Below are 27915 nucleotides of genomic sequence, written 5' to 3' on the forward strand. Positions count from 1 at the left end.
TTATTTTTTTAATAGTGGGGCAAATACTTATGCTCTTCCTAACCCCTTAAAACCTTCACAGTTGAAAACCTTATCCTTAAGTGGCTAATTTAAATAAAAAGCAGATTTCCTTAGCAGTGTAAGTAATTTCAGCTGCCTAGAAATATTTCCAAAGAATATTTTCCAACTGTGACATCTACTTGAATATTTGTGTGTTTTTATGCTGCTACTTTATCTACATCAAAAGTCTTACTTTAGCAAATTATATCCACGCTTCCAAACACTGTTATTAGTCATAATGCTGCCTTATTTCCTGAAAAAATAGATTGTGGGTTCAAAAATACCAATACATTATTAACAAGTTATTATAATTTTGCATTTATTTTCATTTATAAATATCACATAAATATCACTAGCAGGTATAATAGTAAATCGTTAAACTAATTTCTAAATATTGATTTAAAAAGCTTTGAGCATTTTTCAAAAAAAACTTAGCAAAAGTTTTTTTTTCCCCCAGATAATACACCTAATTATTTTCCTAATAATCAATACCTACCCAAAAGTTACTGATATTTGCACAGTTCTTGTAAAAAATAGATCTGGCACAAGAGGAACACAAATACTGGCAAATACCACACGTCTCAAGTTATATTTTAAGAAACCATACAATCCATGATATTTCACAAAGTTGTTTATTCTTGTTATTAAAACTTGGACTCAGGTAATCTTGGTTATTCTGGAAAAAGCACCTTGTTTGCAGAGATCATTTAATCATCCTTTTCTACAATCACCTCTCCATGAAGCACCTTTCTTCTTTGACGTAACATATGAAAATAGAGTTGTGGAAACACTTCAGTGAAAAAGAAAACAAAGAAAAATAAGCTATTGCTTTAAATTATTTATACTTGAAACCTGTTAAATGTGGCAATGTTAGAGAGTAAATACATCCCATACCACTGCTCTTCCCCGGATATTTACAGAGCTCAAGAGTATAAGAGTGCAAATGGAAGCCCACATACCACATGCCTAAATATTCTAATGCTGTAACTGTTGAGGTTTTGTTTTTACTTTTGCTTATTTATTTTTTTTCCTGAGAGAGAGTCTCACTCTATTGCCCCAGCTAGAGTGCAGTAGCATGATCTCAGCTCACTGCAACCTCTGCCTCCCAGGTTCAAGCAGTTCTCCTGCCTCAGTCTCCCGAGTAGCTGAGATTACAGGCATGCATCACCACCACACCTGACTAATTTTTCTATTTTTAGTAGAGATGAGATTTCACCAGGTTGGTCAGCCTGGTCTTGAACTCCTGGCCTCAAGTGATCCGCCTGCCTCGGCCTCCCAAAGTGCTGGGATTACAGGCATGAGCCACTGCGCCCGGCCTATTTTTGCTTGTTTTTAACAAACTTAAATACCTTGATAAAAATACCTTCATAATGACCAGGAAGACCATGTTTGAGTTTAGAATTCTGAACTCTTTGGAATGCTGCGCCAGAACATTCCAGCACAGGGAAAACTGGCCCACCCAGCCTCCTCTTCTCCATTCTACTGGCTGTATCCTGTACTGCAAGGGGTCTCCTGCACATGTGTGAGGATACCCGGGTGCATACATCTAAGCTTCATCCATACCCCTCACAAACAGCTGCCCCCTGGCTATCCTGTTTCCTCAGGGGTGCGTATACTGATACATGGTTAACCCTCAGGACCATGGATCAAGGAAGAAGCCTGGTTAGGGCCCAGATGCATGCTCATTGCCCTCTGGGTAGCAAATTCCATGGTCTCAGGTTTCTAGAATGTGATCTAGAAGGCAGTGGGGTGCTGTGTGGAGTGACCACAGAAGGGCTACAGCAAGGTCCTCTTAACAGAGGCTAAAGCAGAAGCTCCTCCTGGCTGGGTGTAAGGGTATTTAATCCATTATATAATAATACATAAATACATATGTTATTAGGTCAGTTGGACAAATTGTCATCTGTCCAGTCAAATTTGAAGAATATTTTGAACCAATTTGAACCAGTGTTTCAAACCAGTGTTTCATAGTATAAATGTTGGTGGATAAACAAATTAATATCAGCTATAAACAATGCCAGTGTAAAAATATTTCTGAATATGATGATCAGAATAATCAAACCAATGAACCTTATCACAAAACAAGCTTTGAATATCCTGCTTAGGCAACTTTGGATAAAAATTTCTTTATAAAACTTAGCTCAAACAGAGCAAAAATACACAATAGGTTTTATGTCTTTCTATTTAGGTTCTTCCTAACTTAAGAAAGGTTACCATCACATTATATATACCTAGGGGACTAAATTTACTCAGGTCATAATTACTTAAACTCACTGACCAATTATTGTAAATACTTCCATAAAATTCCGAGTAGCTGAACAGAAGGTATGGGCTTGAGTTCAAACCCTGGCTTTACTCACCAGCTAGTGATTTTTTCTTTTTTTTTTTTTTTTGAGATGGAGTCTCACTCTGTCACCCAGGCTGGAGTGCAGTGGTGTAATCTTGGCTCACTGCAACCTCTGCCTCCCCGGTTTCAGTGATTTTCCTGCATCAGCCTCCTGAGTAGCTGGGACTACAGGTGCCCACTACCATGTCTGGCTAATTTTTGTATTTTTAGTAGAGACGGGGTTTCACCATGGTGGCCAGGCTGGTCTTGAACTCCTGACCTCAAGCGATCCACCCACCTTGGCCTCCCAAAGTGCTGCGATTACAGGTGTGAGCCACCACACCAGGCCACAAGCTAGTGATTTTTAAGCAACTCACTTAACCTCTTTCATCTTAATGTAAATGAGAAATAATACTACTACTTTTGAATACTAAGTACTCAAAAAGTACTTTTAATTAGCAAAGGATTTAATAAGTAAAGTAAAATTAATTGATTTATTACTAACATTAAGAATGCAGGGGGAGGAGGGAATTTAAAAAAAATGCAGTGGAAAACATGTTCTGGGCTGAGTGATCCTCTGGCCAGTGGGACTCAGTAGCTGGCAGCATGGTGAACTGGGAAGCTGCTACTGGTACAGGCCAGAGTCTACATCTCCCAGGACAACTGAAAAAGGTGCTTCAGGCTCTCCATTTCCATGGAGATGCCTCAAAGGCCATGAGGAGGAAGAGAACCCACTGTTTGAACCTGTAACTGTCAGACAGACACCGAAGCAAGCTCTGGTTCAGTTCAAGTAATGCTACCATTAACCTGCCATTGGGAAAAGAGAGGGATGTGAACCAATAGAGTAGGCATCCCCTCCTTAGCTCTCCCGAACTGGCTGGGGTAGAAAATCAGATACAGAATCAGGCTGAAGTGGTAGAAGACAAGGGGAAAACATATCTTTCACCACTAAGTCAATTTTGACTTTGGGAAAGATACAAGTTGGAGACATCTGCCGGGGGCAGGGGCTCACGCCTGTAATCCCGGCACTTTGGGAGACCAAGGTGGGTGGATCCCTTGAGGTCAGGAGTTTGAGACCAGCCTGGCCAATATGGTGAAACCTCGTCTCTACTAAAAATACAAAAATTAGGTGGGCACTGTGGCAGGTGCTTGTAATCCCATGAACCTGAGAGGCAGCGATTGGAGTGAGCTGAGATGGCGCCACTGCACTCCAGCCTGGGCAAAAGCGCAAGACTCTGTCTCAAAAAAAACAACAAAAAAAAGTTGGAGACCTCAAGGGGCTGGCCAAGTTTTATGCGCATCTCCTTTAGATGAAATAATTTGTATCATGTCGATGTAGATTTTAGAGCTATCAATATTTGACTTAAAAATATATCACTATTAGCCCCCCCGCCTTTTTTTTTTTTTGAGACAGAGTCTCACTCTTGTTGCCCAGGCTGGAATGCAATGGCACCATCTCAGTTCACTGCAACTTCTGCCTCTCAGGTTCAAATGATTCTCCTGCCTCAGCCTCCTGAGTAGCTGAGATGACAGGCATGCGCCACCATGCCCAGTTAATTTCTGTATTTTAGTAGAGACAGGGTTTTGCCATGTTGGCCAGCCTGGTCTCGAACTCCTGACCTCAGTTGATCCACCTGCCTCGGCCTCCCAAAGTGCTGGGATTATAGGCATGAGCCACGGAGCCCAGCCTCACTATTAGCAGCACTTAAATGGAGTAAAGCCTTACCAATTCACTGCAACTGCTGAAAGATGATGAGAAATTAGTGAAGAGGCTGATTTATTCAAAATCCTTTAAGAAAAGAGGCTTTATTATTTGCAAGTACATAGAGCAACACAAATAAGACTCAAAACTACTCCTAGATGATTTTTCCAAGTATATGCTTAATGAATAGATAGAAATGATCTGAAATTTTCTTGGACACAGTGTTTATACTCAGACATATAATTCTAAATGCTTGTAAAAAGTGCACTAATGCTTTAAACATGATTTGTTTTTATCTTTCTTTAAAAAAATCATACTAAGCTGATGTTTAAATGATTTTGAGAAAGCAATAATCCATGCGTTAATTTACCTGCCTTTATTCTCATAGCTAATGAACTGTCTTCTGCCTCTATCTCCCTTCACTTTTCCCAAATTATCAGTAAATATGGGGTTAAACTGAAGTTTTAATGTATTTGTAAGCAATTATTTCTAATTATTTCCCCTTGCATATTATTATATCCTTTCAAAAATCTCCACATCATATGTCAAATCAAAGTACTAATAAGTATATACTTACAAGGTATATATGATGCCATGGTTATAAGAAGAAAATAATAGTAGTCAAAAGAGACATTGTATTTGTTAGGAAGTCTTATTGAAAACATTCCTGTTTTCTTCACATATGGCAAGGCAGCGTATATTGTAAGAAGTTCACCAGCAACTCCAACAGGATATAAGATGATAAAAAAATTATATCTGGAGAAAGAAAAACCTCAGAGAATTATTTTTCTAGAATAATCATTAGACTTTACATTGCAGGTCTATTGCTACTACTAAATTTAAACTTCAAAGTTCTCTTTTCTTTACATATTTACAATAACCTTACGTAAGGTTAATAGTTCTACTTTAATCATTTGCTTATTGATTATCATCCTTTTTTTCCTAATACCAGTTTCCATAATAGGCAATGTCTTTTTAATAAAATAGTATCAACTTATTTTAGAGTACCAAAATACTTTCATGTATTAAAAATTGTATATGTAGTTTTTCTTGTTTTTGTTTTGAGATGGAGTTCGCTCTTGTCACCAGGCTGGAGTGCAGCGGCACAATCTTGGCTCACTGCAACCTCCACCTCCTGGGTTCAAGTAATTCTCCTGCCTCAGCCTCCCAAGTAGCTGGGATTACAGGTGTGTGCCACCACACCCAGCTAATTTTTGGTGGGTTTGTTTGTTTGTTTGTTTGTTTGTTTGTTTGTTTTTGGTTTTTTTTTGAGAGGGAGTCTTACTCTGTCGCCTAGGCTGGAGTGCAGTGGCACAGTCTTGGCTCACTGCAACCTCCACCTCCCGGGTTCAAGCAATTCTCCTGCCTCAGCCTCCTGAGTAGCTGGGACTACAGGCGCCCGCCACCACGCCTGGTTAATTTTTGTATTTTTAGTAGAGACGGGGTTTCACCATGTTGGTCAGGCTGGTCTTGAACTCCTGCCTTCAGGTGATCCACCCGCCTCAGCCTCCCAAAGTGCTGGGATTACAGACATGAGCCACCATGCCCGGCCTATGTAGCTTTGAAAAAAGTATTGTAATGGTAACTTCTTTGGTGCATAAAATCACAAATGACTGCTTTTGTCCGCGGCAGCTAGTAATTTATTGATCAAACACTGCGTTTAAAAAGACCAGTGATTATCCTAAATTTTATATCTAAACCTTGAAATTACCAAGGTAGTTATTTTTAAGAGGCATTTGAAAAAGTCTTTGTGGTTACTAATGAAAACCAATTATTGCAGAAAACTGATAATACCACCTGAAGCATGAGTAGCTACTAATGAGTATATTATATTGTCTAAAACTGCTACCGTAACAAAATAAATTGACAAGTTAGTTCCTGAATTCCCACATTAAAAGAAGAGTTAGCTTGTTTAAAGTAGAGCTAAGAAAGTTCTGCTCTAAATCCAAAGTCATCATGTGTTCATTTGGTCTGTGGCAAGGTCTGGAACACACAGTAGGCCAGGCATCCTGTATGCTTCCAATTAGGAAACACTCTGTGTTCTACTGGCTGGTCTCCAATAAGAGGGGCCTAAAGGATCCAAGATGATCATATTTCTTCATTAAAAAAAAAAATCATTTTTCTCTGACTCAGTCACTATACAACAGTTACCACAGAAAACTTAAGAGGCCAGAGTGCAAGACCACCCTGGGCGATATAGTAAGACCCCGTCTCACAAAAACAAATTTAATGAGCAGAGCACAGTGGTGCATGTCTGTCACCCTAGCTACTTGGGAGGCTAAGGCAGGAGGATTGCTTGAGCCTAGGAGGTCAAGGGGGCAGTGAGCCAAGACCACACCACTGTACTCCAGCCTGGGTGACACAGCGAGACCCTGTCTCAAAAAAATAAATTTAATTTAAAAAAAGAAAAATGTTTTTAATTTAAAACAAAAGGCCAACATTTTGATGGAAAAAGAAATCAAATTAATCTGTATTTTATTTAATCATTTTGTTGGCATTAAGAAATATCTATAAAGAAAAGTCAAAGTTGTCAGTATTGAAGAAGCTTGGAGACAAATTAAAAATCACCTTATTCCTGTATGTCAGGGATATGCGAAGATAAGAGATGGGGAGAAGGGCAGAATTATTTGCCAAAATAGATGAGCTGTTCAAGAAAGAAGAATGATTCCTTCACTGTACCTGTTAATCCCTTCCTGGCCTTGGAGAAACTCCCTGCTTTCTTACCAGTTTTGGGTAGTTATTTGTGTATCATTTAAATCAATCTTTCCCTACACCTCAATTTATTAAATCCCATAACTGGACATTTTATATACCTGTCTCAGTAAAATACCCAAACTGATTAAGTTGCAATTTTTACTTTATGTGGTTTTCAAAAGATTTTTTTTTTTGGCAGGATTGTTCTTCAATAGAAGAAAAAATTAACACTGCTACAATAAGCTAGTTGAAAGTCTTAAGGGCAATGAAAATTTCTAATGAAATGGGAACAAATTATATAATTTGACTTTACTTGCACTTCAAAAAGATTGCATGTTACTACCTCTCTAAGTTCTGAGGGCAGTATGGGAGATTTAACTATGGATAGACCACATTAAAAAAAAAGATACAATGCTTCTTTGAAGGTTCCCAATTACTATCTAAAATTTTTTTGAAGGGAGTGCATTTTAAATCAATATGAAAAACCTAGCTTAATATATACAATTACCTATTCTGAGGACTTTTCCAAGAACACTTATGACACATAAATAGAATCAAAGTATATTCAAACTGTAACAATAGGCCAAACTACTTATAACTAAGAAGCCATTTCTAAAGTGTAGTTTTATTTGAGAACAACAGCTTCAACATCTGAACATAAATACAAATATTATTTTACATTACTTAATGGAGTTGGGAAACATATTTAGATGGCTGGGATTTTTAAGATCTTTTTGACATGAAACATAATTATTTATGATTATGATCAACTGACAAAGTATTATGTAACATATGATTTCAAAGCTGAAAGACTGTATAACTTGTTTAACATTAAGGCAATGGATAAACACTTTCTTTTTTTGAGACAGAGTCTCGCTGTGTCACCAAGCTGGAGTGCAGTGGTGTGATCTCAGATCACTGCAACCTCCACCTCCTAGTTCAAGCAATTCTCCTGCATCAGCCTCCCAAGTAGCTGGGATTACAGGCACATGTGGCTAATTTTTTAATTTTTTAGTAGAGATGGGGTTTCACCATGTTGGCCAGGCTGATCTGGAACTCCTGACCTCAAGTGATCCGCCCACCTTGGCCTCCCAAAGTGTTGGGATTACAGGCATGAGCCACCATGCCCAGCCTGCAATGGATAAACACTTTCTAAACAGCAAATTTAAACATACGATGGCAGAGTTTTTATCTTTTCCAGACACTCAAGACATGCAAATGCATTCCAAAAGACAGACACACAAAGCCATCAAGTCTAATGTGCCGACCTCAGGAAAATATGCAATGTACATTCTGCTATCCTCTTCAGACAAATTTTGTAAATTCAGCACATGAAAAGAGACTATATGGTAAGTTAGTATTTTCAAAGGTGCCAGAGGTCCAGAACATTGTCATGCGAAATGATATTGATGTGTTCTAGGATTAGAGTCCAGCTACATTCAAAACTGCCAACCTTTAAAAAGCCCAGTCACTAAAGGTAAATACATTTTCATGTACAGTAAGATTAAAACCAACCAAATCCATATAAATGGTAGTAAAACCTTCTTATGACAGACAAGACACTTAAGTTCAAATTATAATTTCAAAGTATCTCATCATATACAAAGTGGTAAGCCGCAAGTGTCTAAAAAAGAGCTAGAGAATATTAAAAAGTCAAAAAGAATATATAACATGGCCAGGCGCAGTGGCTCACACCTGTAATCCTAGCATTTAGGGAGGCCGAGGTGGGTGGATCACCTGAGCTCAGGAGTTCGAGACCAGCCTGGGCAACATGGTAAAACCCCATCTCTACAAAAAATACAAAAATTAGCCAGGTGTGGTGGCCTGCGCCTGTACTCCCAGCTACTTGGGAGGCTGAGGCAGGAGAATCGCTTGAGCCCAGGTGGTGGATATTGAAGTGAGCCGAGATCGTGCCACTACCCTCCAGCCTGGGTGACAGAATGAGACCCTGTCTCAAAAAAAAAAAAAAAAGAGAAAAAAACCCATAAAACACAATTAACAGTGGTTGTCCTTGGTTAGAGAGATTATAAGTAATTTAAAAGTGGTTTTCCTTCTTTTTGGTTTATATATTCTCATTTATTATATTTGAACATGTATAATACATGAGATTAAAAAATAGTAATTGACCAGGCATGGTGGCTCACACCTATAATCCCAGCAATTATCACCACCTGACATATCACATATTATTAGTTTATGTTTTGTCTTCATCATAAGACAGAGAATTTGTTTTGTTCATACCTACATCTCAGGCATGCAGTAGGCACACAGCATTTGTCATTGTTATTGCTACCATAAAGTACAATACAAAGAATCAAATGAACAAGTCTATACTGATTTGTGACTTGTTCTCCAAAGAGCAGTTTTGCTTTTATAATAACTTTCTAAAATGTCAATTGCTCAAAGAATTCAAACTTCAAGAAGAACAGATATCTTTTGCTTTAAAAACGGTTGCTTTAGGATATATTTGGAGCCCTTCAAATATACATTTTATCCACATTCCAAATAATACAATTTTAAGTAAGTGTGACTTTTAAAAATGTCTCTGCAACTTAAAGCAAAGAAAAAAACCAATCGCATTGTGTAAATGGTATATATTGTGGCTGCTAGATTGACTATTAAAATAATTTACATCACAGACAAAAAAACATATTTTGGTACTGCTTATGTAAGCTAATTCCAAAAATGTATATTGTGCTTTCCAAAAAAAAATGAATGACTAATTCTGAGGTTGAGGATACCACAATTTGTCTCACATTGATTTCACTCAAAATATTTATTAATACGATTCCTCTCTGATCATTAAGCTTTTAGAATACAAATCATAACTTGTATAATTATTAGTTATACCAGTTATACCTCCTATAACAGCATTCTGGCATCGTGGGGCTGAAACACGAATTTTAATTCTCTGGCGTTAGCACACAAAATAAGCATGCACAGGACAATGAGAAACTAAACTGCAAGATATCGCCACCTGGCCCATTTAATGAAGTATGGCAAGTGGTCAAGAAGGCTGAATGTGTAGAAGGAATAGCGAGTGATCTCTGTCACAGTCCACGCGACCAGAAAAAGCACCACACTCTCTTCATTCTGGATCTGCAGAATTACAGAGAAACCCAGTGTCATTCAACCTAGAACTTACTTTTCAGTGAAGGTACTTACTTTACTTATTTATTGCCTTTTATTTATAATGGAATGTTAGGGTTAGGCAAATGCAATATAGAAAACTTAATGCAGTCACCATTAACATAATTAATTATAAACGTGGAACTTAAACGTATCTTATGCACAGGAATAGTTGACCATAGACTCGTTTTTCTTCCCTCGTCCTTCACTTCAGGCAATAACGCTATCATCGGAGGACAATGTTACCTTGCTGAAACCAAAATCTGACCCTCCTACTTCTAGTAATCATTGAATCACACCTGTTCTACTGTAGGACCAACGCTTGAATTGTTCACTCATCTTTGGCCCTTTTACTACTATTTTAATTCAGGGATTTATCATCTCTCATCTTGACTACTGTAACTGTTTCCTAATAGTCTTTCCTCTCTTTATTGTCCTCATGAATGCAAGTTTTCTTTTAAAAAGAAGTCAAAGAAACAAATACATAAAAAACAAATTGGAATCAGCTAAGTCCTGTGATTTAAAAGTTTCACTGGTCCCACACTTCTTAACAGAATAAGAGGATGAGCCCTAATACCTGGGCACCATATTCAAGGTTCTTTACAATCCTTGCTCGGAAATCTCTCCAACTTCATCTACAATTACCCAACCCTTCTACCTACTTCTCTCTCTGGTGACACTAGATGTTGTTATTTCCAGAATATGCTCTGAACTTGTGCAATTTAACACATGCTATTCACTCTCACTGGAATGTTACTCTCTTATTCCATAAAAAATATTTTCCTATCTTTCAAGATTCAGCTAAAACATCTCGCCCTCTAGAAAACTGACTCCAACCCTCTCCTCTCACCCTGAGCAGTTATTTGCTCACCACCTTTATTTATTTATTTAGTTTATTTATTTATTTATGTGAGACGGAGTCTTGCTGTGTCACCCAGGCTGGAGTGCAGTGGCATGATCTCGGCTCACTGCAACCTCCACGTCCTAGGTTCAAATGAGTCTCATGCCTCAGCCTCCGGAGTAGCTGGGATTACATGCCCTGCTAATTTTTGTATTTTTAGTAGAGACGGGGTTTCACCGTGTTGGCCAGGCTGGTCTCGAATTCCTGATCTCATGTAATCTGCTTGCCTCAGCCTCCCAAAGTGCTAGGATTACAGGCATGAGCCACCATGCCCAGCCCAGCACCCTTCTTCTACTGTACTTTGTTCATATCTGTGTTGTGGCATTTGCCAATCTGTACTAAGAGTTGTCTGGCTAACTCTTGTACATGTCAGCATTCAACATCTGTATCCCTCCTTAAGGGAAGCCTTCTTTCACTCCTGACGTCAGACTAAGTCCCTAGGCATACCGCAACGCATACCGAGCTCTTGCTTCAAAGCACTTAACACTTATATGATTAAATGTTTGTTTAGCTTCTCTCCCAAGTATAGGCTCCACCAGGTGAGAACCATGTTTGTTTTATCAACAGCCATATCCCAGCACACTGCCGGGAACAGATAAGGTGCATGATTAGCATTGTGCATGATTTGACGTTAAGTGTCCCCCACTTCCCAACAGCCAGTACACTGGACAGCTGGGATTGCCTTGTTCTTTTTTTTTTTTTGAGACAGAATCTCGCTCTGTCACCCAGGCTGGAGTGCAGTGATGCGATCTCGGCTCACTGCAACCTCTGCCTCTTGGGTTCAAGCGATTCTCCTGCCTCAGCCTCCCGAGTAGCTGGGACTACAGGCGTGCACCACCACACCTGGCTAATTTTTGAATTTTTAGTAGAGACAGGGTTTCACCATGTTGGCCCGGCTGGTCTCCAACTCCTGACCTCAAGTGATCCACCTGCCTCAGCCTCCCAAAGTGCTGGGATTATAGGCGTGAGCCACCCCACCCGCCCACCTTATTCATTTCTGTAAATCCAGAAATTTGCACAGCACCAGGTGTAGAGAACGCATTCAATAATATTGGTTGAATTAATTAACGAGTGCTGAATAGGTACCAGTGGGAAATTATCGTCAGCAAAAAATAAATAGGAATATTAAGGCAGTGATCCTCTGGAGGATAAATTGGGCAGATGGGTCCTGTTTTATTTTTGGAACTCGCGACTCTCAAGCTTCCCTTTACCTCCATCTCTCTAGTTAATGTCTAGTTAATGTTGTCTTTCTTCTTCATTCTTCAGACTCATGGTGGTCCTAACTCAGCTATTATATTCCCTCACTGCCTGGAAGAGTCTCTCTTCTAGTCTGTTAATGCTGTCCTCCTGCTTTTAAACTAGTAGGCAAAGTTAATTAATAGTTTGCCTCTCCCATTTCATGTGCTCACTGCTATCTGCACTATCTGCATGGCAGTCGCTGTTTAGGGTGCAGGTAAATCATGCAAGATGAGTGAAAGATACCAGTCAAGAGGGATAAAGTATAAAGAGCAGGAGGTCAGTGAGCTGTCCCCATGTAGACAGGAGGCCAGTGAAGCTAAGAGGAACAGAGAAGAGGTCAGGTGTCAGTCCCCAAGCATCTAAGAAAGGCATCTGAGAAATGGAAAGGAGGCCAGAGATCTGTCCTCGAGTAGACAGGAAGCTCTAAAGGCTGTCAAGAAGGTCAGAAGGGTTGACATAGGAAATGTTCCTGTCATGGGTTTAATTTTTTTTTTTTTTTTTTGAGATGGAGCCTCACTCTGTCACCCAAACTGGAGTGCAGTGGTGCGATCTCAGCTCACTGCACCCTCCACCTCCCAGGTTCAAGCAATTCTCCTGCCTCAGCCTCCCGAATAGCTGGGATGGCAGGCGCCCACCACCACATCTGGCTGATTTTTGTATTTTTGGTAGAGATGAGGTTTCACCACGTTAGCCAGGCTGGTCACGAACTCCTGACCCTCAGGTGGTTCACCCACCTTGGCCTCCCAAAGTGCTGGGATTACAGGCGTGTGCCACCTCGCCCGGCCCTGTCATGGGTTTAAAATGCCCAATATCTTGACATAGCAGCATGGTGTCTATCTCGCCTGAAAGGTTTGAATCATTAATTAGATTCAATAATTAGGTCTGTCTCCTGTCATGCCTCAATAAAAATTGTTTATTTTTCCTAAAGCTCCTTAGCAATTTTTTGACAATTATTTTTAATTGAAAATTTAAATTGCATATATTTATGGTGTACAACATGATGTTCTGAAATATGTACGCATTGTGAAATGGCTAAATCAAGCTAACGAACCTATGTATTACCTTATATACTTATTTACTTGTGGTAAGATCACTATTCTCTTAGCAATTTTCAAATATACAATACATTGCTATTAACTATAGTCACTACGTTGCATAATAGATCTCTTGAACTTAATTCCTCCTAACTAAAATTTTTATCCTTTGACCCCTTCTAACTTTCAGTCTTTTCCGTTTGTTCAGATCTACAGAACTGCATTTACTTTTTATGTCTGTTGCTGTAATACTCAATGCTAAATAAGATATAATTTTTTTTTTTTTGAGATGGAGTCTCGCTCTGTCGCCCAGGCTGGAGTGCAGTGGCACAATCTCAGCTCAATGCAACCTCTGCCTCTCGGGTTCAAGTGATTCTTCTGCCTCGGCCTCCTGAGTAGCTGGGATTCCAGGTGCTCGCCACCACGCCTGGTTAATTTTTGTATTTTTAGTAGGAACAGGGTTTCACCATGTTGGCCAGGCTGGTCTCAAACTCTGAGCTCAGGTGATCCACCCGCCTTGGCCTCCCAAAGTGCTGGGATTACAGGTGTGGGCCACTGCGCCTGGCCAGAAATAATAAATTGTATACTGACAACTTCGATTACATAATCAAAGAGGACAACTTGGATTGAAAAGAAACTTCTATAGAAAAGAACATTTTCTGCAGGTTATTTGACAGAATCTGAATACTGATTTCAAAAACTGGAAAATATCAAAGGAGAATATATTACGGATCTAAGATGCCAATATTTGGGATTGTTTGTGTTTCAAAGTCATTCTGCTAAGGCACTAAGTCAATGCACAATATCTCAAACTCAAACCCAACTCCTTTTTGTCCAACGCTTCCACTTCCTGAAATATACAGATGTTAATATTTTAGATTCCTATGAATGGAAAGCTTTCCTGCAGGCTCAAGTAGACAACATGTTTGTGTCACTTACTGGTTTTATACTGTGAGTAATGAGCCACACCATAAAGATTCTTGAACTCACTTGGACCCCAGTCACAAGCACAGAAGTAGGTACAATTCCTTAAAAAGAAAAACAAGTCAACTATTGCCCTAAAGGCAATTTATAATAAAAGTATAAAATTAAAGCAAAAACTCACCAATTAAACAGTGAACTATCTGTAAGCAAATAGAAAAAAATCATTACGTCAATAATAGAAAACATTAAATAAACCACTGTCAACGTTGGTATTCAGCAAATCCACAGGTGGTATGTAATCAGCAAAATCATATTGATTTTGCACAACAAAAAATGTTCACATAAATATTACAGCAATAGAAAAACAGCATGATGGAAAACTTACCTCAAGCAAGGCAAATGTCTGGAAAAATTTAAGTGTCTTCTGAATGCTTTTATATAAACCTCTGTGTGTTCCTTTTTCCATATAAAAACGTACCATGGTAATAGCTAGAACCAACCACCTAAAAAAAAAAAGTATTTCATAAAGTTCTTTCGAACTTAATACCACTGATTTATACATTTGTGTTTACAGCAGCATTATTCAAAATAGTGAAAAGGTAAAAGCAACCCAGGTGTCCATAAGTGAGTGAATGGATACTTGAAATGTGGTCTATACAGGCCGGGCACGGTGGCTCATGCCTGTAATCCCAGCACTTTGGGAGGCCAAGACGGGCGGATCACAAGGTCAGGAGATCGAGACCATCCTGGCTAACACGGTGAAACCCCGTCTCTACTAAAAATACAAAAAATTAGCCGGGTGTGGTGGTGGGCGCCTGAGTCCCAGCTACTCAGGAGGCTGAGGCAGGAGAATGGTGTGAACCTGGGAGGCGGAGCTTGCAGTGAGCCAAGATCACGCCACTGCACTCCAGCCTGGGCGACAGAGCTGTCCGTCTCAAAAAAAAAAAAAAAAAAAGAAATGTGGTCTATACAGACAATAGAATATTAGCCTTAAAAAGGAAAAGAAATTCTGACATATCATGCAACACGGATAAACCTTGAAGACCTTATGCTATGTGAAATAAGCTAGGCACAAAAGGACTAATACTGTATGATCATTTTTTCTTTAAAAAATTTCTTTTTTTGCATTATGTGTTGCTGTCATCTTTAACAAAGAACAATTATTGATTGATTGATTGAGACAGGGTCTCACTCTGTCACCCTGGCTGAAGTGCAGTGGCGCAGTCTTGGCTCACTGCTGCCTTGACGTCCAGGGCTCAAGCGATCCTCCCATCTCAGCTTTCCCCATAGCTGGGACTACAGGTGTGCGCCATCATATCCAGCTAATTTTTGTATTTTTTGTAGATATGGGTTTTCGCCATGTTGCCCAGGCTGGTCTCAAACTCCTGAACTCAAGCGATCCATCCACCTCAGCCTCCCAAAGTGCTGGGATTACATGGTGTGAGACACCATGCCCAGCCTGTATGATTTAATTTATATGAGGTATACATAGGGTAGTCAAATTCATAGAGACAGAAAGTAGGATAGTGGTGGCTAGGGGCTGGGGACAGATAGGGCAATGAGGAGTTAGCGTTCACTGGGTGCAGAGTTTCAGTTTTGCAAGATGAAAAGTTATGGAGACAGAAAGAAGTAATGGTTACACAAAAATGTGAATGTACTTAATGCCACTGAACTTACACTTTAAAAAGTTAAGATGGGCCGGGTGCAGTGGCTCACACCTGCAATCCCAGCACTTTGGGAGGCCGAGGCAGGTGGATCACCTGAGGCCAGAGGTTTGAGACCAGTCTGGCCAACATGGTGAAACCCTGTCTCTACTAAAAATACGAAAATTAGCCAAGCGTGGTGGCGCACACCTGTAGTCCCAGCTACTCCGGAGGCTGAGGCAGGAGAATTGCTCCAACCCGGGAAGTGGAGGTTGCAGTGAGCCAAGATCACGCCACTGCATTCCAGCCTGGGTGACAGAGCAAGACTCCATCTCGGGAAAAAAAAAAAAAAAAGTCATCAATTAATATTTACTTAATTTTCACTAACAACAACAACAACAACAACAATTGCCGAGCCACAGATAGAAGATCAGCCATGGGCCTCCTTTCAAAAAGTTGTTTAAAAAAAAAAAAACAAAAGAAGAGGCCAGGCGTAGTGGCTCACCCCTGTAACCCCAACACCTTGGAAGGTTGAGGTGGGTGGATCGCCTGAGGTCAGGAGTTTGAGACCAGCCTGGCCAACATAGCGAAACCCCGTCTCTATTAAAAATACAAAAATTAGCCAGGTGTGCCGGTGGGCACCTATAGTGCCAGCTACTCGGGAGGCTGAGGCAGGAGAATTGTTTGAACCCCTGAGGCGGAGGTTGCAGTGAGCTGAGATGGTGCCACTGCACTCCAGCCTGGGTGACAGAGTGAGACTCTGTCTCAAAGAAAAGAAAAGAAAAGAAAAGAAAAGAAAAGAAAAGAAAAGAAAAAAACAGCCTGGGCAACATGGCAAGATCCCGTCTCTACAAAAAAAACAAATTTTAGAGGCATGGCGGCACATGCCTGTGGTTCCAGCTACTTGGAAGGCTGAGGTAGGAGGATCACTTGAGCACAGAGGCTCTGGTTGCAGTAAGCTATGTTTGTGCCACTGCAGTCCAGGCTGTGCAACAAAGACCCTGTCTCAAAAAAAACAAGAGAGAGAGAAAGAAAAAAGAAAAAAATACTATATGCCCTCGCTTTTAAACTTACGTTTGCATATAAATATAGCTTATGTTCTGTGAATTAATCGTGCTTTAAATATAAGCTAGAGTTGTGGAGACCAGCTTTCTCATACTACTTCTTACTCTTCCTAAAGTCACCAGTGAGAAGTTATTTTTTTCCAGTTTCCCTTGCAATTACAAAAGCACGTTTAAGTTTAAGCAACTTACCTCATCTGTAACTTTTTAAAAGCTCTAATAACTCACCCAGGGAAATGAGGAGCTACCCTAGTCTTTTAGATAGTCTCCAAAGAGTCTAGTAAGTAGATTTATGAAATATAAAATTATCATGCAGTTTTAACTTTTTTAACCAAACAACACTCATACAGTGGACAAATGGCTTGAGAAGATTCCTGCAAAGAATCTACTAACTGAATCTGATGAAAATGCATGCTCAAGAGAATAATAAGATGGCAGAATGACACTTCTATTCTTAGAACATAATAAGGTAAAAGCAATGACTTGTTTATCAGATTGGCAAGAAGTCAAGTAAATATCTGAAAGGACCACAAGGACCTTTGAAATGCAGACATATTCATGATAATAACAATGAAATAATAAGTGTATTGTCAGAGTGCTTTCTATGTCTTAGACACTGTTTTCAATGCATAACATATTAACCTCAAATCCTCACAATAACCCTATGAGGCGAGGGTCTTCTATTATCCTATTTCACTACTGAGGAAATAGGCAGAGATGGTCACACAGCCACCACTAAGCTCGGAGTATATGCTCTTAAGCCACTATGCTGTATCGGTCTGGCTCTAAGTATATACTGTGCCCTGAGATACTAGCTAATGATAGCAATTCATATTTACATTATAAATATATTTTTAAAGTTATATGGAGAGTCTATGCTCAAATATTTTAATTGATAGTAGCATGCTATCCAAAAAGTTTGAAGGCCACTCTTTTAGATGAGATATCATCTTCCAGAACATTCAGTTACTTACCCTGAGTCTTAGAGTAAGTTAATGACTGAGTCTGAAATAGAACCTCTGCAGTCTCTAGACTCCCTAGTCCTGACCCCTTTCCACTCTACCCCAGCTTCACTGTGGCTACAACTGATGGATCCATCTCATGTGAGCACCAACACTGAACTCAGTGCTGGACTGATCCTACGGCACTCATCGGAATCATGCTTTAGGTACCTTCCAAAACTAAAGTATTATGATTTCATTATCTTCAATTCAAAGTCCCCATATTTCTTCTACTAAGAAAACAAAAAGTTTATTAAGATATTTTCATTCACATTTTCCATACACTTGTCTTTTTTAGGTGAACCCAAATCAGATGTCCACAAAAGATAAGTGTGAGAGGCAGTTATTAACCTACCAATCAAAGGAGTCATTTGGATGGCAAGTTTTCTACATCTTTAAACAGCATTGTATAAAAATCCATGCATCGTTAGCATTATAACAAGTTCTACTGTTGCTCCATAGGTGGCAGTATTGTACCACCTAGCATAGTATCATGATCATGCCACTCACTAAACTGTGGGAAATAAAAGAAATTGACAGGCTCAGGGGTTTGAAAGGACCCATCGAACCATCTATTCTAACCTCTTGTCTGTTTTTCCTAAGTAAGGCCAGGAGCCAATTGAATCAGGGTTCATTTCCTAAGCCCTCCATCAGAAAGGGTGACAGTCGAAGAAAGTCTCTCTAAGGGTCCTATATTGAACTAGTTTTGAACTTCCTTCATCTATCGGTTTAGTAACTATAATAAAACAAACAGAAAATATTTCAAAAGCAACTGGAATTTCTGCAATTAGGATTTTTTTTTTTTTTTTTTTAGACAGATTCTCGCTCTGTCCCGCAGGCTGGAGTGAGTGGTGTGCCCATGGCTCATGGCAGCCTTGGGTTCCCAGGCTTCAGCAATCTTCCCACCTCAGCCTCCCGAGTAGCTGGGACCACAGGGGTGTACCACCATACCTGGCTCATTATTGTTCTTGCTGTTGTGGGGTTTTTTTTAGTAGAGATGGGGTCTCCCTATGTTGCCCAGGCTAATCTTGAACTCCTGGGCTCAAGCCATCTGCCTGCCTCAGTCTCCCAAAGTAATGGGATTACAGGTGTGAGCCACTGCACCTAGCCAGACTCTCTCTTTTGTGATGCCAGCAGTTACTGATGATCATTGGCTAGATCCATTATTTCAACAATCATTGAAAAACAATATTCTAGCTTGCTATTTCCTTTGTATACCTCCTTTAGCCATTTGGAGGCTTGGACCGAAGATAGTCTTCAACTTTCATATACTCCACACTTTGTCTCCTTTTTTTTTGAAATGGAGTCTTGCTCTGTCACCCAGTCTGGTGTGATTTCGGCTCACTGCAACCTCAACCTCCCAGGTTCCAGTGATTCTCGTGCCTCAGCCTCCCAAGTGGCTGGGATTACAGGTACCTGCCACCACACCCAGCTAATTTTTGTATTTTTAGTAGAGATGGGGTTTCAACATGTTGGCCAGGCTGGTCTCGAACTCCTGACCTCAAGCGATCTGCCTGCCTAAGCCTCCCAAAGTACTGGGGTTACAGACGTGAGCCACCACATCTGGCCCATACTTTCATATATTGTTCATTGACACCTCTAAACTGCCTTTTCTAGATAAAAGTTATACTTTTGTTTAGCAGCCAATATGTGAGTGCTTCAACTGATTGTACACCGGCACTCATGCCAATAACGAGTCAAGCAGAAAGATTCATAAAAGAAAAAACGCTTGAGAAACTGAATTTCACTAAGATTTAGACACCTGCTCTTTGAAAGGCACTGTTAAGAGAATAAAAAATCAAGCCCAAACTGGAAGAAAATATTTGCAAATCACATATCTGGTAAAGCACTTGTATCCAGATTGTATAAAGAACTTTCAAAACCCTGTAATAGGAAATCAAACAGCCCATTAAAGAAAAAAATGCGCAAAAGGTTTTTTTTTTTTTTTTTTGAGACAGAGTCTCGCTCTGTCACCCAGGCTGAAGTGCAGTGGCGCGATCTCGGCTCACTGCAAGCTCCACCTCCGGGTTCATACCATTCTCCTGCCTCAGCCTCCCTAGTAGCTGAGACTATAGGCGCCCGCCACCACGCCTGGCTAATTTGTTGTATTTTTAATAGAAATGGGGTTTCACCATGTTAGCCAGGATGGTCTCGATCTCCTGACCTCATGATCCACTCGCCTCGCCCTCCTAAAGTGCTGGGATTACAAGTGTGAGCCACCGTGCCCAGCTAAAAATGGGCAAAAGATTTGAACAGATACCCAGGAAGATATATGATTGGCAAGTGAAGCACATGAAAAGATACTCAGTATCATTAGCTACTAGGGAAAACAAAATCAAAATCCCAATGAGATAACAGAATGTACTTCTCAGAATGTCTAAAATTACAATGACTGACCACACCAAGGGTTGGCAAGGTTGTGCACCAATGGGAAGTCCCATTCATTGCGAGAGGGAAGATAAAAGGGTATAACCACTTTGGAAACCAGTTTGGCGGTTTCATAAGAAATTACGCTTTGGGAGGCCAAGGCAGTTGGATCATTTGAGGTCAGGAGTTTGAGACCAGGCTGGCCAACCTGGTGAAACCCCGTCTCTACTAAAAATAGAAAAAAAATTAGCCAGGCATGGTGGCGCATGCCTGGAGTCCCAGCCACACAGGAAGCTGAGGCAGGAGAATCATTTGAATCCACAGGCAGAGGTTGCAGTGAGCCGAGGTTGCACCACTGCACTCTAGCGTAGGTGGCACAGTGAGACTCCATCTCAAAAAAAAAAAAAAAGAACGAAAGAAATTAAACACTTAACTACCCTATGACCCAGCCCCTCCACTCCTAGGTATTTACCCAAGCAAAACAAAAGCATATGTTCGTACATAGACATGTACATGCATGCTTATAGCTTGATTTGTAATAGCAAAAACTGAAGAGAGCCCAAATGTCCATCAACAAATGGATGGATGAACAATTTGTGGTAGGTCCATTTGCGGATCTGTCCTCAGCGACAAAATAGATTCTACGCAGCAATAAAAGATATGGCTCTTACTTAACATTCTGGGAAATGAACCTTGGGTTTCTTGTTCTATTAAATCATACTAAGTATACTGTGAAAATATCTTACTTTCTCTTTCTGCAAGAAGTGCAATTTTAGGCCAGGCGCAGTGGCTCACACCTGTAATCCCAGGATTTTGGGAGGCCAAGGTGGGTGGATTGCTTGGGCCCAGGAGTTCAAGACCAGCCTGGGCAACATGGCAAGACCTTGTTTCTACAAAAAATTTAAAAATTAGCCAGGTGTGGTGGCACGTGACTGTAGTCCCAGCTGCTCGGGAGGCTGAGGTGGGAGGATCACTTGAGCCTGGGAGGCTGAGCAGTGAGCTGAGCTGGTGCTACTGCACTCCAGAGCCAGATTCTGTCTCAAAAAAAAAAAAAAGTACAATTTTAAATAAACCACTAGGAATAAAAATGAACATTTGTAAACATCCACTGTGCATCAGGCATCCTGCTAAGAACTTCATATCCATTATCTCTTTATTCCTTTATAATCTAGCTAAGTAGTTGTGCTGTTCCAACTTTACAGATGAGAAAACTAAGAGTCAGAGAGGTTAAGTAGCTTATCTGAGGTTACCCAGCTACAAAGGAATGAGACACAACCTTTAAACAACACCTTTCTGTATTGTGTACAGACTAAAATCCAAACATGTTAGCAAAGCATCTAAGGCCCAGTGCAATGCCCCAAGCTACCCGTACGCCTTCATTTCCCACTCTACACTTCAGGCCCTCTTCTTTTTTTTTTTTTTTTTTTTTTTTTTTTGAGACAGTCTCGCTCTGTTGCCCAGGCTGGAGTGCAGTGGCATGGTCTCGGATCACTGCAACCTCTGCCTCCCGGGTTCAAGAGATTCTCCTGCCTCAGTCTCCTGAGTAGCTGGGACTACAGGTGCACGCCACCACACCCAGCTAATTTTTTGTATTTTTAGTAGAGACAGGGTTTCACTGTGTTAGCCAGGATGGTCTCGATCTCCTGACCTCGTGATCCGCCTGCTTCAGCCTCAAGTGCTGGGATTACAGGCGTGAGCCACCGCGCCCGGCCCAAGCCCTCTTCTTGATGCCTCAACAGATGTCTTGCAATTTCAGATCTCTGTCCTCTAACTCATGCTGTTTCCCCACTTATGCCTACTAAGTCCTTCACCGCTCAGTTTAAATGCTGTGATCTCTCACAGAAAACTTTCTCTAATTCTCCCTACCTGTCTGTCCTCTGACACATCTGCTTAGCACTTATCTCATTATTTTATTGCAATTGTTGTTTATATATTAATGCCCCAGGTTACCCTGCTTCAAGGACAGGGCCTAAAGTATTTGAAGGACAATGCATTTATATATACGGGCACAAAAGTATTTGTCAGAAAGAAAGAGAGAGGGAGGGAGAGAAATGCTCACTTCCCTATTATGAGCAAGTGCCATAAAAATCCTTACATCTGGCCAGGTGTGGTGGCTCACGCCTATAATCCCAGCACTTTGGGAGGCTGAGGCAGGCAGATCACGAGGTTAGGAGATCGAGACCATCCTGGCTAACACGGTGAAACCCCGTCTCTACTAAAAATACAAAAAAATTAGCCAGGCGTGGTGGGGGGTGCCTGTAGTCCCAGCTACTCGGGAGGCTGAGGCAGGAGAATGGCATGAACCCGGGAGGCGGAGCTTGCAGTGAGCTGAGATCGCACCACTGCACTCCAGCCTGGGCGACAGAGCGAGACTCTGTCTTGAAAAAAAAAAAAAATCCTTACATCTGCCAGGCATGGTAGCACTCACCTGTAATCCCAGCTACTCATGAGGCTAATGCAGGAAGTCACTTGAGCCCAGGAGTTTGACGCCAGCCTAGGCAACAAAGCTAAACTCCATCTCAAAAAAAAAAAAAAAAAAAAAAAAACCCTAAAAAATCCTTCCATCCTTTAAAGGTGTAATTCTTCTTCCAGGAATTTATTACACTAAGCCACGAATTGAACAGAAACAAATAAAAGCAAAATGTCATTAGGGGCATGATTTAATCCATTATGGTATAATTAATTCTATACACTCAAATGTAACTGTCAAAAAGTATAATTATGAAAAACAGATGAAAACCTGACAGACTATTAAGTGAAAATGGAAAAATATACAATACAGCAGATATTATAACAACAATGCTGTAATACATTCACTCATTCATTCATTCAAATATTTATTGAGTACTTCATGGAGTTTACACTCTAATGGAGATGACAGACAATAAGCATTGCGAATAAGTAAAATGTATTGTACAATCATATGAAAGAAAGTGGGATGGAGAAAAATAAACAGGCAAGGGAGATAAGGAGTACGTGTTTCACTATTCAAATTAAGATGGCCAGGTAAGGCCTCCTTGAGAATGAAGTTTTGAGTAAAAACTTGGAAGAGGGGGCTGGGCGCGGTGGCTCATGCCTGTAATCCCAGCACTTTGGGAGGCCGAGGCGGGTGGATCACGATGTCAGGAGATCAAGACCAACCTGGCCAACACGGTGAAATCCCGTATCTACTAGAAATCCAAAAAAAATTAGCCGGGCGTGGTGGCGGGCGCCAGTAGTCCCAGCTACTCAGGAGGCTGAGGCAGGAGAATGGCGAGCATCCGGGAGGCGGAGCTTGCAGTGAGCCGAGATCTCCCCACTGCACTCCAGCTGGGTGACAGAGCAAGACTCCTTCTCAAAAAAAAAACAAAAACAAAAACAAAAAAACTTGGAAGAGGTCAAATATTCATATGAAAGATAAAAAGAAAATGAAAGTGTGTGATAGGCTGATAAAATAACAAGCTGTATTTTACATTTATGTAAAATTTTATAATATTTCTTAAATACTATTCCATTGCTTTGCAATTTGGGGGGTGTGTGTGTGTGTGTGTGTGTGTGTGTGTGTGTGTTTTGTTTTTGAGATGGGGTCTCGCTTTGCTGCCCAGGCTGGTCTTAAACTACTGGACTCAAGCAATCCTCCTGCCTCAGTCTCCTGAGTAGCTGGGATTACAGGTGCATACCACTGTTCCCCACTTGTTTTGAAAATTATTACAAAAAAATTAATAAACACGCCAAAGTTCTGTTAACAGAGAAATAAAATAAGTTAAATGAACAAAAAGAGCCTCAACTAGTCTTCTGCTGTCCACCCTATAAAACGTGTAAGTTCTTGTCCCGATTTCAACACTACAACTTCTTCAACCTTATTTACCACTATTCCCCAACAGCACCCTCCAGTTCAATCAAGAGAATACATCAGGCTTGCATATCACACCTATTTCCAGAATTTATATCACCTGAAATGTCTACTCTCTATGTATGCAAATCTTATTCCTTCTTCAAATCTCACCGCCTCTAGAAAGCATCTGAAGAGTCAGTTACAGAGATTATTCCATTTCAATATCCCTTATTTTTGTAAATATGACAAGGAAACTTCTCAGTAGAGGCAGAAGGAGACAAGTTTAGAATAAGCCCTGATTTGCCGGGGAAGGGTCAGAGGGACAGAATGGAGAAAGCATTTAATTCTGCACCAGGTAAGGCAGGAGACCCGGAAAACTTCAAAGAGGTAGATTTGATTAGAAGTCATGGGAATAACAGGAGAACATTATACAAAAGTGAAAAACCTGAGCACAGAAGCAGAGCGCTGTGAAAATACATGGTGCTTTGAGGGACGAGTGAGTCAGAGATATCAAATGCAAGTTGACTGGAAAGGGGAATCGGGAGCAGATTGCAAAAAGCCTTGAATGGCAGACAGCCTGAATCCCTTAGATCAGGGTGGAGGTGGCAGGGAGTCACTGAAGTCTTTAAACTGGAGCTATGCATTGATGTTCATTTTTGAAATATCAGTTGGCTTTCAAGACAGAGAGTCAACTGAAAAGAGAAAGGACAGACACCCAGTTAACACAAGGCAGATATTTCAAAATGTTTACTGGCTGGGCACGGTGGCTCACACCTGTAATCCCAGAACTTTGGGAAGCCATTGTGGGAGGATCACTTGAGAACATCCTGGGCAATATAGCAAAAACCTGTCTTTACAGAAATTATTATTATTATTGTTTTATTTTTTTGTGTGAGACAGAGTGCAGACTGGAGTGCAGTGGCACGATCTCTCAGCCTCCTGGGTTCAAGCGATTATCGTGCCTCAGCCTTCCAAGCAGCTGAGATTACAGGCGTGTGCCACCATGCCCGGCTAATTTTTGTATTTTTAATAGAGACGGGGTTTTGCCATGTTGGCTAGGCTGGTCTCAAACTCCTGGCCTCAGGCGATCCACCCGCCTCAGCCTCCCAAAGTGCTGGGATTACAGACGTGAGCCACCGTGCTCGGCCTACTCTACAAAAAAATTTTCAAATTAGCTGAGGATGGTGGTGTGCGCCTGTAGTCCCAGCTACTCAGGAGGCTGAGGCAGGAGGATCGCTTTGAGCTTCGGGGTTGGGGCTGTAGTAAGCACCACTGCACTCCAGCCTGGAAAACAGAGCAAGGGCTTGGCTTAAAAAAGAAAAAAAAAGGAAATAAAAGGAAACGTTTATTTTATTTTATTTTATTTTATTTTTTGAGACGGAGTCTCACTCTGTCGCCCATGCTGGAGTGCAGTGGCGCTATCTTGGCTCACTGCAAGCTCCCTCTCCCGGGTTCACGCCATTCTCCTGCCTCAGCCTCCGGAGTAGCTGGGACTATAGGCGCCCGCCATGGCGCCCGGCTAATTTTTTGTATTTTTAGTAGAGACGGGGTTTCGCTGTGTTAGCCAGGATGTTCTCGATCTCCTGACCTCGTGATCCGCCCACCTCGGCCTCCCAAAGTGCTGGGATTACAGGCGTGAGCCACCGCGCCCGGCTCCGGAAACGTTTATTAACCAGACTATCACAGAGGTGAGAGAATTCTTTCAGTTCCGAATGCATTTAAAGGCAGCATCATTTCGTGATTGCTGAATTGTTGTAAATACATTAGTTTTCTCTCTTTCCAAGATTATAATTTAGGAAGAAAGAAAGATGAAGTAGCAGGACAGTGGAGTCAGAGAGTCCGGGTTGAAACCCATGTCTGACTGACACTTGCTGGCTGTGATCTTGGGCAAGTATCTGTGCCTCACTCTTCTAATCTATATAATGTAATATCATGTGCCCCTCACAGGACTTTAAAGGACTAAAAATACACCTAAAATAACCAACACAGTCACCTGCAGTCCTCAGTAAACAACATTTGTATGAACTGTATTTGGCATTCAATATCATATGCTAAGCACATAATAGAAACTCAATCACCATAGGTAAAGATTTATTAAATTTTTGTCAATCACATTTTTCTATAAACCCTGGAGAAAGTTTAAAATATTAAGCCGGAAGTGGTAATCCCAGCACTTTTGGAGGTTGAGGTGGGAGGATTGCTTGAGGCCAGGAGTTTGAGACCAGCCTAGCCAACACAGTGAGAGGCCATCTCTATTTTTAAAAAATTAAAATAAAATATTAGGCCCGGTGCGATGGCTCACACCTGTAATCCCAGCACATTGGGAGGCCAAAGTGGGGGAATCATTTGAGGTCAGGAGTTCGAGACCACCCTGGCCAACATGGTGATACCCTGTCTCTACCAAAAATACAAAAATTAATGGGGCGTGGTGGCCCACGCTTGTAGTCCCAGCTACTCCGGAGGCCGAGGCAGGAGAATCGCTTGAACTCCGGAGGCTGAGGTTGGCAGTGAGCAGAGATCGCGCCAATGCACTCCAGCCTGGGCGACAGAATGAGTCTCCGTCTAAAAAATAAAATAAAATACTGTCAGGGCGGGATGGCTCACGCTTGTAATCCCAGCACTTTGGGAGGCCGAGGCGGGCGGATCACGAGGTCAGGAGATGGAGACCATCCTGGCTAACATGGTGAAACCCCGTCTCTACTAAAAATACAAAAAAATTAGCCAGGCGTGGTGGCGGGCGCCTGTAGTCCCAGCTACTCGGGAGGCTGAGGCAGAAGAAAGGCATGAACCCGGGAGGCGGAGCTTGTAGTGAGCCGAGATCCCGCCACTGCACTCCAGCCTGCGAGACCGAGCGAGACTCCGTCTCAAAATAAATAAATAAATAATAAAAAGAAAAAAAGAAAATAGTAAACTTTTCCTCGCGTTTACATAAGTTAATACTTCGAGTGAAAATGGGAAAATAAGTTTTTTAAAAGGCAGTGCAATTGAGAAATGGAAAAGCATTTTCCCAACAGGTTTTGAGAAGCAGTTGACACAAAAGTCACTTTGACAGCTCTGCGAAGAGCGACAGTCATTGTGTAACCTTAACTTGCAAAGTCATACTCAAAGCCAAAAATCAAGGTCCAGCTTATCAGCCACGGAGCCTGAGGCCATAAAGATGCTGGGCAGGAGCTCCACGCTGGGATAAGTGGGGTGGTTATTTCAAAATCGTCCCAAGTGACAAGCTCTAGGACGTGCTGTGCTTTAAAAAAAAAAAAAAAAAAAAAAAAAAGTCGCGGTGAAATTAACAGGGGCGAAAACTCTGCCCAGCGATCGCAGCATGAAGCTCTGCGCTCCCGAGACCATCGAGTGGCCAGGGCTGGGCGCTCCTTCAACAGCAGCGAAGGCAGCGGCGCCCGGGCCGCAGCCGCCTCCCCCGCGGGCCGGCACCGCATTCCTGCCCGGGTCTATACTTAACCTCCGGCCAGCGCCCCGCCGTGCACCGTATTAGGCAATGCCCGGCGCGCAGGGCCCGGCCCCCCCGCCCGCTCCATTCAACCCCGGCGGTGGCCGCGGCGACAGCTCCCCTCCCCCACGGCCGCTGCCCGCGCCCCCCGCGCCCCTCACACCCCGGCCCGCGCCCCCTGAACCCGGAACCTCCGCGGACCGCGGCGCGGGGAGGGCCCGAGGGTGCCCCGCGGCGCGCGTACCCCGCGGTCATGGCGATGTCGTAGAAGGTGAGCCAGGCGGTGGCCAAGAACCCCAGGCGCCTCCGCTTGCCGGGAGCCTCCCGGTCCTCGCCGGCCTCCGAGGCGCCGCCGTTGGTGCCGTCCTCGTCGCTGGACGCCATGGTGGCCGCGCACCTGGGGGACGTGGGAGAGAGCGGCAGGAGCGTGGGAGGGGACCCTGCCCAGCCTGCAGCCCGAGCGCCGCTGCCCGCTGCCGCCGCCTCCGTCAGGCGCCCCATGTGCAGCGCGCAGGGGGCTCGGCGCAGCCAGCCCTATCGACCGCGAGGGGGAGGAGCGGACGCCCCCGGCCACCGCCCGTCACGCCCCCGCCCCG

General features: G+C 42.1%; 1 protein-coding gene across 2 annotated transcripts; it reads right to left on the reverse strand.

The window, feature by feature from the left end:
* Positions 1–652: 652 nt before the first annotated feature.
* On the reverse strand, positions 653–27915 carry HACD1 (3-hydroxyacyl-CoA dehydratase 1). Of its 2 annotated transcripts, XR_010113227.1 has the most exons (8): positions 27564–27915; positions 14374–14491; positions 14170–14188; positions 14004–14092; positions 9739–9860; positions 4645–4823; positions 4092–4154; positions 653–829 (listed from the first exon to the last, which is right to left on the reverse strand). XR_010113227.1 is itself a non-coding variant. In XM_034930056.3 (7 exons), the coding sequence occupies exons 1-7, from the start codon at positions 27818–27820 to the stop codon at positions 747–749; spliced, it is 867 nt and encodes a 288-aa protein (XP_034785947.1). In that variant the 5' UTR covers positions 27821–27911; the 3' UTR covers positions 653–746. The 2 variants fall into 2 exon arrangements, 1 of the variants encoding a protein (XP_034785947.1); XM_034930056.3 differs by lacking the exon at positions 4092–4154 and having other exon boundaries at positions 27564–27911.

Source organism: Pan paniscus, chromosome 8 (assembly GCF_029289425.2).
Source record: "Pan paniscus chromosome 8, NHGRI_mPanPan1-v2.0_pri, whole genome shotgun sequence".
Classification (NCBI taxonomy): Eukaryota; Metazoa; Chordata; class Mammalia; order Primates; family Hominidae; genus Pan; species Pan paniscus.